The 13,629-nt window shown below is 43.0% G+C and overlaps 1 protein-coding gene across 1 annotated transcript in view; it reads left to right on the plus strand.

Annotated features, from left to right (window-relative positions):
* KCNH5 (potassium voltage-gated channel subfamily H member 5) overlaps positions 1-13,629 on the plus strand; it is a 157,518-nt gene that overhangs the window by 16,153 nt on the left and 127,736 nt on the right. The window contains exons 3-4 of the mRNA XM_064422930.1: positions 685-791; positions 5,119-5,247. Of these exons, the coding sequence (XP_064279000.1) occupies positions 685-791; positions 5,119-5,247 (236 nt within the window). The remainder of the gene's footprint in view (positions 1-684; positions 792-5,118; positions 5,248-13,629) is intronic.

Below are 13,629 nucleotides of genomic sequence, written 5' to 3' on the forward strand. Positions count from 1 at the left end.
GGATGAGTCTCCAGAACCTTTTTAGTACTTTCCACTGAACTATTAAAGAAATGCAGTATACAGTAAGGAAAATGAGGATGAATTTGGTTGTTTGATAGTAGTGCAGACATAACTACACACTGCAGTCATTGCTCCTCACTGTTCCAATCCTACCTGTATTTGTATTGGCATTTAGTAAAAGAATTCCAATTATCTCATTGTCCCAGATGCATCTTGACAAGATTAGATTTGCAGCCATGGGTTCAGCCAACAGCCTTTACCTGTAGCAACTTACATCCCTCCTCCAGAAGGATTTTCAGGAGGATTGAACAAAATTTGGGAGATTTTAGAGGTTTTGTTCAGTTTTCTCTGTTTTGACAGGAATACTGCCATGGCCTGCAGCTGTGGTGATAATGGTTTCATAAGTTGACAGCTCTTTTTCTAACCTTATATCCTTAAAGATATACTCAGTAAAGCACTTAATGAAGCATTATGTTGGATTTATTTGCAGTAAGAAGGTGGTCATGGTTATTCACTATTGTAGGTGTCCTTGTGACACTCTAAATATTTAAATGGAGTATAAATCACAATTAAGCCTTGGTAAATGACAGTTCATAGCATCTTTAATGCTTTTGCTACTTAAGGTGACTGTAACAATCTTGTTGCTTGTCTAGAAAAAAAGAGAATTTTCTTTTCTTTTTTCAGTTTTATGTATGGTGAACTGACAGACAAGAAGACCATTGAAAAAGTCAGACAGACTTTCGACAACTATGAATCAAACTGCTTTGAAATTCTCCTCTACAAGAAAAACAGTATGTATATATGTGTGTGTGTGGTGCTGGGAGTGAGTGATAAAGCATATTGAAAGCATGTAATAGACTGAAAGAAATTTTCATTTTGACATATGGGTAAATTTGGGGCAAGATTTGGAGAACAAACAGGCATTTTGGTTGCCACAGCTCAGGAAGAGAACTCTTTTTTCAGGCCAAGCATTCAGATTGCCAAGAATAGTAGTTGTTCCCTGCTGTGTCTAGTCTGACTCCTTCTTTCAAAAATATATTTAGTTTTGAGGATTGTTTCCCTGAAGGGAAACTGACTGGGTTAAGTGCAAAGAAATGCTGAATGAAGTTCCCCCACACCCCTCAGGAAACTCCCCCATGTCTCCACAAGTGAGAAGCCAGGCCCTGGCTGTGGAGTGGCTGCTCCTGGCAGTGTCAGGATGTCTCTGTGGTGTGTAACCCAGCATGTACCAGCTCTGGGGACAGCACTAAGCCTGGCACATAGCCCAGGGGTTAGTTAGAAAAGCAGGGACTTTTGTGGCTCAGTGAAATTCAGGGCCTGTGTTCCTTCTTCTTGGTGGCATTGGGTTTGCAGGAGCTTGTCAGAACCAGAGATTTTCTTCATTTTGTCTTAACCATGAGCCATTGCAGTCACATTTTCTGTCCTGGGCAGTACTGGCTTGTTGATCTCAGAGCACATTCTGAGCACAGCCCTTGCTGTTGTGTGGCCTCACGCTGGACTTGTGCGTGGTGGACAGATCTGCTGAGCTGGTGGTTGTGATTCCTGTTGTTGCCAGTGGAAACAAGCAGTTTCCTCCTTCAGTAGCACAGACCATCTTCCAAGATAGAAAGCCAAAACTCAGATTACAGGTGCTCCAAAAAAGCTGGTTCCTCTGCTCTGCACAGAATTAGTCCAGGTGACTGGGTTGGTGGCCAAGAGCAGGCCAAGCAGTCCTGATGGAGGTGTTCTCCTCAGTTTGGCTCTCAGTACAGAATGCAGGTGCTGTGGGGCTGGGGATCTTTCCCCCGGTTCACCTGCCTGGAGCCCAGACTCTGAGCCCATGCTTCCCCTGGGTGGGCTCTGATGCTGACATGGGATTGCCAGAGCTTTTCCCTGCGTGCTGTGGCTGAGGGAAGGGAATGTTGTGCCTCAGGAAGAGTTCCCTGTGCCTGACTGCCCCATTTCACTGCAAACTCACCTAAACCTTTCATGACATTGAAGGGAGCATCCTGGACACCTCCTCTTATGCTTTACACTCTGTTTTCCCTTTTTAGACTCAATCTTCCTCTGTGGGCACCAAAATAGCAGGAAATGCCTGTAGAGTTCTCAGTTCTGCCTGCATCAAGGCATTTTAGCCAACATGTTAATTAAGGAGAGAATCCAGAGCAGCTCGGAAGTCCAGCTGTTCCTGCTGGTGCCCAGGGGAGCCCTCCAAATGACCTCTTTTTGGTTCCTAAGCATATGGATGTGTCTGTTCCACAGATCTTCTGCTTCTCTTCCCGTTTCCTGTGCATTCCAGGTCACCTGGGTGCCCCCTCACATCAGGGGAATCTCCTGGGATGGTCTCATGTTGGGTATCTTCGCCCGTGGTGATGCCCAGCACTGCCATGCCCTGTGTCCATGTTATTTCCAAAATGGATCCCAGAGACTCTGTGCTCTCCCCAACCCTGGCTTCTCTTAGTGAATGCTGCTCTTAACTCTTGCTCTAGAATGGGCCTGAATTTTATTCCTTCCTATTTTATTTATGTATGAAAAGAAAAAAATATTCTCTTGGTGACTTTCCTATAACAAGGCAGAGGCTTTTTGCTTTGGGTTGTGGATTGTCTGCTGGAGCTTGATGATGCTGCAGAGATTTATTGAGATGCAGTTGCCTTAATAAAATCTTCACCTTTGCCCAGACCTCCGAGCCTACACTTTCCATAAATTATGCAGGATTACAGAAGGACTTTATGGAAAATTACTCACTATTCCTCTCTGGGCTTGAGTCACTTCCCATCCATAACATCTGTTGTCAGCTTTCTTCTCCATCACCCAAAGCCCAGAACCTCAACCCCTCACTCATGCTAACAGTTTCACCTCTGGGCTCCAGCTCAGCAGCTGATGTGCTCAGGGTTTCCTTCCATTTGTCATTCTCTCAGCCTCGTGGAAGATGGTCCTTCAAGACACTGCCTGCTTATCCTCCAGGCTGAAAACTGGAGCAGAGAAGGAAACAAGGATTAGTTAGCTGTTGGTATGAATGTACTTCTGCAGGGTGTAGGTGGTTACTCTGTGGAAGGGCTTGTGTTTATCACCTACATGAGGCTTGCAATGCCTTTAGAGCACCCTCCCACCCACATTTTCAAACTGGGTCCAGGTGTGCTATGTAATTTTCATAATGTGGCACAATGTGGTGGTTTTTTTTCCTTTTGGGTTTTTGTTTGTTTGTTTTTTCTTTACCCTTTTGCTTCTGACAGAGGGAGATTTTGAGGTTTTCAGGTTGTTTTCCCATCCTTCTCTGCTCTGTTAGAGATGATCTTTAAGGGCTCATGTTCTCCAGCAGCATCTGTTTGACTGCTGCTTTCACATTCCCCTTGGTGTGTTCTAACCCAGCTTGTAGCTTCCAGCTTCAAGACTTGAAAGCTTGCTACAACTCTCTTCTGCTTTGCTGCAATCCCTTATTATATAGTCCTTACCTCTGCCCACACAGCTATTCACCAACTACATTAGGCATGCCTGCATATACATACATATATACATATATATATATGTATATATGGATATATGTATATGCATGCCTCTCTCTATATATGAATATCTACATGGTAATACTCAGGAAACTTCTTGCTTTTTCTCATTTTGCTGCTTCTACAGCAGTAGCCACCTTGCCTCTGTCTTTGATTTTTGTCAGCACCCCTGTGCAGGGTGTTTTGCCTACTTGCTTTCATCTCAAAGGGTACCAATGGATTCCCAGGTATAAGTGCAAATTACTTCTCCAGAAAGCTGCAGCACTCTGTTTTAGCAGTTATGAAAAGTCTTTTGTCTTGGGTTAGCAACTGGGAATTAAGATAATCAAGTAATCAGCATAATAGCTTTGGAATTATCACAAAAAGCAGTCCCACATCTCTCCCACTTCTCCAGTTTACTGGTAGTGAGTTACTGGTTTAATCTGGGTTGAATTTCAATAAACCCTTGTGGGTTTTAACCTTCCCCACAGTAATCCTAGCCCAAATGGTTTTCTCTGCCCTCTGGGATCTGTGCTGCAGCTGCTGGCACAGCTCCCAGACCTGGTGCATCACAGGAGATTTGGGGGGGCCAGCAGTGCCCATGTGGGATAACGGTGGGCAAGAGGCTTGTGTCAATGTGTCAGCTCTCAGGCAGCTCAGGAGAAAAGCCATTCTGTCAACTGGCTGAAAGCACATCAAATCCCAGAGGTAATTACCTGGCTGTGAAGGCATTTATGGCGCAGTGTGTGTAGGTGCTCGTTTGGGAGGGAGGGACACAGAGCTTTGCTGGATGGAGAGCATCTGACATTCCCAGCCCTGCAGGGGAACAGGGTTTTCTAAGAAAATTGCTCCAGAGTTCTAGGATTTCACCCTTGTGGAGCACACCTGCCTGTGTAGGGGACTGCCACGTGTGTGTCAGCCTGGAAGCTTCAGCTCCTGAGCAGCTGCAGGAGCCCTTCTGCCAACGGGGGAGATTTACCAAAAGCCAAGCTGGCCACTCCAAAACCAAGGGCTGGTTTGGGCTGTTTATTTGGTGGGTGGTAGGATTTGAAAAACACTTGGTTTCATTTCAGAAGTTAAGCAGAGATAACTGTGCTGGGAGAGTGCTGCACTGGGCAGGGCAGTGAGGAGGTGGAGGTGTGACCTGAAAGACAAAAAAAGAAATCAAATCTGATTTGTCCTGACAGGACATTGAGAGTCCAACTCAGGTCCTCTTAAATATTGTAGTCATATAAAATTTGGAGCACTTCACAGTATATTCCATCATTTTTGGATTTGATAGCTCCATATTATGTAAAGAGAGAATTAAAGATGCCATCCGCCTGTTTTTTTCTCACCTTTCTACATTTCAGACCTGAGTTTGTGCAACATGCTGGGACAAAACAAGAGAAAGAGGGGAAGAACAATGTATTTTATTTCAGAATAAATTTTTATATAGCCTTCTGTCTGTGTTTATCATCTAGTTAGATTAATGAAGCTGTAAAAATGGGAATATGTTGTTTTCCTTGGAGGAAGTAAAGTTAAAAACTCTGGAAGATGCAGATATATTGAGATACACAGCTAAACTACATGTGTGTTTTAACAATGTGTAAGTGTTGTGGGTTGGGGGTAGTCTGTGCTACACCACATTCCAATGTCCCTTTTTTCTCTGCCCCAGGAACCCCAGTTTGGTTCTACATGCAAATTGCACCTATAAGAAATGAGCACGAAAAAGTGGTTTTGTTCTTGTGCACTTTTAAGGATATCACTTTATTCAAGCAACCGATCGAAGATGATTCAACAAAAGGTAAACATGAAGTATATTATTATTTTTTGTGAAGGATAGAAGTAAATGCTTGAGCTCAGATCTGTCACAAGGATGTGTCATGTCTGTGATCTGTGTCTTGAACTGAGGTAATGTTTTGTGACCTGTCAGAGTTTCAATGCCACTCTCCTAAATTATTAAAAAAAAAAAGGATAAGAGTGGAAATTCCCTACCAATGTTTTTCTAGAGTCATAAGCCTTCATTTTTCTTTGTAATTCACTTCATCACTACAGCAGGCCCTTTCTAAAAATTACAGTTTTTGAGTCATTTGAATGCTGTGCTGTTTTGGGAGATCTTTGTGTTATGGGACAGGTGTCATCTTTTCAGGGAAAAGATAATTCCAGCTCCTTGTGATGAGATGCTGATATTCCTTCCCATTCTCCCTCTTGGAGGTGAAACATGAAGCAGCCTGCTTGAGTCATTTATTACTGCTGAGGAGTGATGACTGCATGGCAGTGGGCATTGTGCTTGTTACTTATCAGCTGCAGGGCAGGATTTTGTTGGAATGCTCTTGTCACTGAACAGCTCCTGGCCAGACCTGCAGCCTTGCAGGAGAAATTTGTGGGGAAAGGTACAGAGGATCTGACAGCACCATCCTCTGCTTTAGTTACAAAACACGTGTCTTGTGTCAGGTTTACATGTGTATGGCTTTGGGTGAAACAATGCATGCTTACATAAAGAAGGACATTATCCACATCTCTTGGAAGTTGCCTCCTGATGATTAATTCTCTACTATGTTTTTCCCTTCATGCTTGAAGAAGGCTTGATATCTTACTTGGAGCTGGTGTGCTCTAAGCCATCTTCTTTAGGATAAAAAGTTGGTGTCATTTGAATGCAAAAAGCTTCTTAATATCTAGATAGCACTTGCTGCAAGTGTTTGGATAACTGAAAAGTCAGTTTATAAAGGTAGACTTAAAATGAAAGGCTCCCCTCCTAGCTAACACTAAATATGACATTTTTTCTTTTTGTCTAGAGAGTATTATCCATAAAATTATAAGATCCTGATACAGGAATACCTTCTCAGCCATCATAAACTTTATTGCCTATACAATTTTGCTAGCAACCTGCAAATGTTCTTTATTTCATTTTCAGCTCCATAATTTGGAATTCTTCTGCCTGGAAATAATCTGAGTTTTTTAGGGTAAATGATGGTTAATTAAAAGGCCTTTATAGGTATCTGGAGGCATGGCACTGGCTCCTTGCTGCAGTGTATGTAATACATAGTGTGAGCTCTTCAAGGAAAAGCCAGTCTTTGCAAGAATCCTCATGTAAAGTTCCCTTTTTATGCCTTCTGGAGGAGCTGAGATGTACCTCACATGGAACCAGCTCCCAAATCCCCCCTTTTTCCCAGCTCTGCCCCACTTCCTGCAGGACTGAATTGAACTGGGAAGTGTTGTACTGCAGCAGGACAGAGAGAATGCACTGAAGGTGGCTCTCAAATGCAGAAATGATGAAAGTTGCCTCCTTTGGATTCTCAGCCTGGGAGATTCAAACTCTGCTGCCTTCCCTGGGGAAGCAGGGATGTGCTCCAGGGGCTGAGCTCTTCCCCTCCCCATCTTGTGGCTGAGGAGGAGCAGAGCCCATGTGGCATCCAGAGCAGGAATATATGTTCCTATGGGAAGGAGCAGTAGCAGTGAAAGGCATGACTTGTGTGCTGCTGCTCTGCACTGGAGAGCACCATTAGTTAAAATGCCAGGTATTAATGATGGACATCACAAAACGTTGCCCTCAGCAGCCAAAGAGGTTTGGCTCTATGTCTAAAGAGCCCTTACTTCTGTCAAATTCATACTCTAAAACCCCCCAAACTGAAACAGAACATTGCAGAGGCAGTGCAGCCACATTTCCCACATTTCTTTAAATCACAGAATTGGAGACTTAGGAATCTGCTTTGGTTAGAGCATTGAAGAGCATTGATCTGTGCCTCATCACAAACCTCATCATCACAAACTACTGACCCGATTTTTCTTCTGCTCCTGTATAAATTAAAGCTTGTCTTTTGCACCCCTGATACAAGGAAAACATATTCAAATATTTGCAGCACTTTACTGCAGGGGTGGGAAAGCAGCACTGTTGCATCACCCTGTGTGTCTCAGCTGTGTGGGTCTCTGGGATCCCACGGCACTGGGATCATAGTGGTTTTGTGTCAGACATGGTGCTGTGAGAGATACATAATTCATTGTCCCTGCAGATAACATTACAATGTGCTTAGAAGCTGCCAGGCCACTTTCTTTTTGAATGATGAGATTGGTAAACATATATGTTAAAATTTAGCTGAGAATTTTTAAACTTTTGTGGAAAGGGGTTTCAATAAAATGCTGCTGCTGAGTGCTGGGATTTGCCATTGAAAGGGCTATTTTAAAAGAAGGATATTTCTTAAGAAATTCTGCCAGGACCATGCAATACATAATACATAAGTAACTAAGGTGCAGATGAGTTACTGTGTGTTACTTATGGGAGCAGTAAATTTGAGATAAAAAATTCAGCAGGAATAAAATATTGATGCCATTATGCAATAATCTCTCCATACCAAAACGTTCTGCACTGTTCAAAGGTGTGTTGCTTTGTTGTGAAGCTTCAGTATATCATGCTCCTGTGAGGTATTTAAATCATGCCACTGGTTTATCTACGCTGCAGAGTGTCTGTGTGTCCCCACTCCTGGAAATACCTGGTTGCAGTGGGGTTGGCATCTCCTGGAGACCTTGCCAGGGAACAGCAGGTTTGGGGGACAGAGAGTGGTGCTGAGGATGCAGATCTGCCCAAAAGTGTCAAGAAGCTTGTTGGGTTTGTGAAAACCAGACAAATGAAACATTTGTCTTACTACAGAGCACATTACCAGGGTGAGGTGGGATTTTCTTTTTCCTGATGTGGGTTTTAAAACGTGTTTGTTGAGGGCAAAAAATGCAGTTGACTTCACGGGGACAGGCCCCGTGCGAGCAGAGGGAGTCAGGGAGGTCTGGGACACTGTGACAGATGGCGTGTCTCTGCTTACCTGTGTGCTCACCACTTGCTCTGTTAATGCTGAAAGGAGGAGGAGGAGGAGGAAGGAGGCAGGAGGAGGGAGCTTTGCTTGCCGGAGGGACAAAAAGTAATGAAATTTTTTCCTGGGCTCACCCAGGGGGCTGTGAATTTTCTGCAGACCAGAAAGCTGTTGAAACTTACTGGACTGTAAGCAAGACTTGAGAAAAGGGATATTTAAAAGCCACCTTCCTCTCATAAAATACAGTGACAGAGATCAAACCCCTTGTTTTCCGAGAGGGTACAGGCAGTCGCCTGCCGGCTGAAGATTGGACTGGCTTGTTTTCTTGTTACTTGTGCTCCAATCTGTTATTGCTGGGCGAGGCGTGGGAGACCTCTGATGTATGGCAATGTAACAGTGACCAAAACCTGCTGTAAAGCCATTCCTTGTAAATGGAAAATTACTTCAAAAAGTGTCTAAGCAGTCAAAAGTGTCAAAACCCCCCAGTAACTCCAGCAAAAGCAGCAAAACTGATGATGGAAGAAAGGATCATCCTGGTTGATGTGTTCCCTCCTGGGTGAAGGTGCCACTGGCAGCTTGGAGGTCTGGAGGGTGGAGAGAAGCCCCTCCATTGGTTTGGGTTTGGATTTATAGTGCCCCAGTGTGGCATTCACATTCTCTGGAAAAATCCCTTCCCCCAGGATTTTTCTTCTGGGAAGCTGAGAAGACTCAGAGAAAAGGAAAACAATTCTTATCTCATTTGCTTCTCCTGTGTTGTGCTCCCATGTGGAATGTGTTTATAGATTGTTTACCCACAGGTGATTGTTTCATTGGACTCTGGTGTGAGTTGTTTTCACTCTTTGGCCAATCAGGGTCAAGCTGTGTCGGGACTCTGGAGAGAGTCATGAGTTTTCATTATTGTTTTTTTTAGCATTCAGTAAGTATCCTTTATTGTTTTTTTTTAGCATTCAGTAAGTATCCTTTCTGTATTCTTTAGTATAGTATAGTTTAGTATTCTGTAATATAATATGGTATGATAAAATAATAAATTAGCCTTCTGAGAGCATGGAGTCAGATTCATCCTTCCTCCCTGCCACGAGGGTCCCTGCAAATACAATTCTCCAGCTCCTGAGCCAGTGGCTGATGAGCTGTGGATGGGGACAGCGTGGAGGAAGAAGAGGTGTGAGAATTTGAGGTGAGGCAGGAGGTGATGGCTGCCCTTGGTGGTCACTGGGCCAGTGCTTTATTTTCTGGTTAAGGAGCTGTGCTGTGCTTGTCTGATCTCTCCTTTCCTTCTCCTGCTCCTCTTTGCTAATGCATTTGAGCATTTGTCTTGCCTGGATTCAGCAGCAAGCAGCAGGTCCCACCTGTGGTGGCAGAGGGACACATCCCCAGGTCTCCTGGCTCGAGGCTGTGCACAGCAGAGGTGGAAGGCCATTACAAGCATATGAAAGATCCTATTATGTATTTTCTTTAGGCGAATAAAACCCAAAGGATCTTTTTTTTTTAATGTTTGTACCATTGTCAGGTCACAGTTGGATGCTTTTATCAGCTTGCTGAGCTTTTATTCTGTCTTTACCCAATGGCCTTTTAAAAACATCTGAAGACTTTCAATTCCTCCAAAGACACACAGTGGTAATAATCTTCTGTTTATTTGTCAGGAAAAAAATTAAGCCATTTTTCTGGGCCCTAACTATTAGAAGGGTGAATGGGGCCACTTAAAATCTTAACTCCATTTGAATCCAGGAGTGGTGTAGAGTCTATGGAACAAAATGTTTAAGTATAGAAAAAATATAAAACACCAGCAATTTTGGTTAATAGTGGATTTTCACCTAGTTGTGCAGTGGTTTTATTTCCTTTGTTATCATCAGTGAGGAAAAAGTGTGGTGTCTGTGTAAACTTAGAATTTTTGGAATTGGCTGGTTATCTCACTGGTTATCTGGAGTCTCTGTGGAGCGAAACATCAGGCTTGTCACATCTGTAGTGATGGGGAAGTCATAGTGAATAATGATATAATGATGGGATGTAGAATCAGGATGCAAAGTTGTGTTAAAGAGCCCCCTACAACTCAGGACTGTGTGCTGTTAACAGATGGGATCAGGAAATGGCACAGCAGGATCCTGAAGTTGTTTTTTTTTCTTTTTTTTTCTTTTCCCTTTTCACTTGATAGAGCCAGACTCTGATAATCAAGTCTGTCTGGGACAATGCTGTAATGCTTCCAGTGATATAACTCTTTATGGTTATATAACTCTATATAATGATACAACTCTATCTCAGAGTGTGACAGGGCTATAAAAAGTGTAGTAGTTGCAGAAATATGCACTTATGGCTTGCTAATCCTTGCTAAGCCTATAATTCTGATCCCTTTTTATCTTTAATAAGTGCGAGTTATTAAGCATATATAACTAGTTGCACATGGGAACCTTTTTTTCCTTGAGGGGGTATCCATCCTGGTGATAATAGAAGAAGTGGGTGGAGGGAGTAGAGCATGAAAATAAGGTTTCTACCTTTAGCTGAAGCACAGTGTACCCTGTTGAGTACATCACCTTGACAGTAATCCATCACAGTAATTTCATAGGTTACAATTTGGATATCCTTAACACGTTTTTATTGCACTTTTCTGTGGCTGTAATAACAAGGGTCACAATAGAGACCCACTTGTTCTCATGCTGCTTCCTTTTGCTGTGATTTGTGGTTTCCCTCCCTTCCAGGCAGCAAGGGGATCACCTCCAGTTCTCCATTCTCCCCTGGGTCTGGAGTGCAGCACCCAGGGACTCCTGGGCTGGGAGAAAGGGCTTTGGTTTGGGAGGGGTGCCAAGAATGGGCATTTGCCAGGACACCAGGTGGGTTCTCAGTGCCAAGAGCAGACAACTCAGTGCAATGATGCTGAGAGAGAATCTCTTAGTATTTAGTATTTAGATAGTTAGGTAATATTCAGATAAAATACTATTTTAGGTAGCATTTTAAACCATCCATTTGGGATAGGCACAGCTTGCCAGTAACCTGGAACGCCTTCCAAGGTTGCTTTTTTCCTGTTCTGCAGGACAAGCATCCCTGTTATTCATCCCTGTCACGCCTTCAGTGGTGTGCTGCTGGCACTTTCTGCAGACACTGCACAGGCTGAATAGTCACAGGGAGAGTTGCTTCCTCACTTTCAGGAGTGATGCCCCAAGGCCTTATTTTCACTCCCTCTTCCCCCTCTGTATCCTTTTTTGCTTTACTGCTGCTGGAGACCCACCATCATGAAGAAGAGGGAATTTCCATTTCCATATCCCGGGTTGTTTAGTTTCTTTCACAGAAATGAAGTACTTTTTTTCTGAATCTGATACAGCCTTTGGAGCCCTTTGTGTGCTCCATCAGCAACCCATCAATGCACATTAGCTGTCTGCAAATTTCTGGAAGTTTAATGTGCAATGAAAATGAAATCCCGTTGAAATGAAATCTAGCCCTGTGAGAGATTGAATTAAACTGGAAGCTGATCTTTGAAGCAGAAGCTGTTTGTAGATGGATACACTTAGTGTGTAGAAAACTGAACACTCATCATTAGCCAAATCTAAAATAATAAGTATAGATTTGGTGGGGTTTAAAAGTCTGATCTGTGTAACAGAGGGCATTCCACTTCACTAAGTTGCTCCTCTGCTGAACCCATGAACTTGTGTATAACTAAATCATCCCCTCCAGGGAGGCATCCAGTATTGATTTAGAAGAGGCTGAGCATCCACTACTTTGCTTGCTATGTTTTGTGCTTCTCCATTAGGCTTTTGGCATTAAAGAAGTGTCAAATTAGCCTGGCTTCAGCTTCTTGCAGTGGCATCTTCTTATGTCTTTTTTCCCACTGTATTAAGGAAGTCCCACTAAGGCATTTACACATATAATCAGCTCATCACTGTGCCTCCATTTGATAAAGTAAATGAGTTCTGCTCCTTAAACCTCTGTCTAGACTGAATTTGGAGGTCTGGTGATGGCAGATACATGGATATTTCAGCTGCCCTTTAATCCAGCTCATTGGCAGCAGCAGGGGTGAAGCTGTAGTGGCCTGGATTTCATCCTCCCAGGTCCCCAGTGAGTTTCTGCAGCAATTATCGTGGCTGGGTGGGTTTCCAGCTAATTCCTCATTATTGCTCATTGCTCAGCCTCCAAGCCCAGTTTTTACTGTTATGTATCCAAGGAGCAGGTGACTTTTGCCAAAGCCAATTACATGCTGAATTGCTCATCTACCAAGACCTTTGGATCCTTTTCAGACCTTGTCTTGCTTGGGACATTTCCCCCTCCTGTGCTGGAGTTACAATTTTCGTTGCTTTTTTCTGGATGACTGTTTTCCATTTAAAATGTGTTCTAATGGCACGTGTCCAGGCATCAGGCACATCATTCTGTTTGACTGTTCTCAGTGCTTTTAACATTCTTCTAATCCTCCTGTCATTTGACACTTCTATCAGTCATTTTATAAGGACTTTCATACCCTGGAGATAAGCACTGAACAGGATGCCTGGCCACTGGTGTCTGGAAGGATCCCAGTAATAAATTTTTACTATTTTCCACTGCTCCTTGTTTGATACTTACCAAGTAATAAATTCTTCACCCATTTAACCTGTAATTTAATGAGCTGTGTGCTCTCAATATCTTGTTGAGAGTGTCACACAAGGGTCAGTTTGGTGAAGATTGCTGTGCAAGAGGCTTTGGCCACTCCGTGTCTCTGGGGTGATTCAAATGCAGAGCCAGGATGAGGTGATGTGATGGGATGAGCACTTTGCTATCTGACCAACTCGTAAAAGCCAGGAGTTAACTGGTATTTACAGAAATTAGTATTTTTTTCCCCCTTCCCCAAAAATTGCACCTGTTTTTGTACACTTATGGGAAGTAATTCCCCAGTGGCCCAATGTTTGTGTATAAAGTTTAGCCTTATTTGCAGAAAAGTGAAATGTAAATAGTTGGGCACTGTACATTTAAGGCTGTTTGAGAATTGAATAAAAAAATATTTTGTAATTTTAAAATGTATGCCTTGTGTAGTCTAGAGTTATATAAATCTTGGCTCTCCTTATCAGTAGATCTCAAAATGGCTTGCAAATTAGGTAATTAGCATTATCTTCATTTTAAGGAGGAGAAGCTCTGAAGCTCAGAGAGGTAAAATGATATGCCCAAGATTACCCATTAGTTCTTCATCCATACTGAGCTCCCCAGCAGTTGCAGTGGGTGGATGGTAACTGGGAAGACAACACTGAGCAAGAAGGGAGGTTGGATGTAAAAATTATCCCAGCAGTGCAGTGCATTTGCAGAGAGTGGAGCACACAGAGTTTCAATTCCAGAAATTTATCCCAATATTTTGAATTTCATTTTAATAGACTCTAAGTCCAGAAATATTTTTTACTGCACCATGGGAATGACTGAACATTGTTTGACTATTAATCTGT

The sequence above is a fragment of the Passer domesticus genome, chromosome 6 (assembly GCF_036417665.1).
Source record: "Passer domesticus isolate bPasDom1 chromosome 6, bPasDom1.hap1, whole genome shotgun sequence".
Taxonomy (NCBI): domain Eukaryota; kingdom Metazoa; phylum Chordata; class Aves; order Passeriformes; family Passeridae; genus Passer; species Passer domesticus.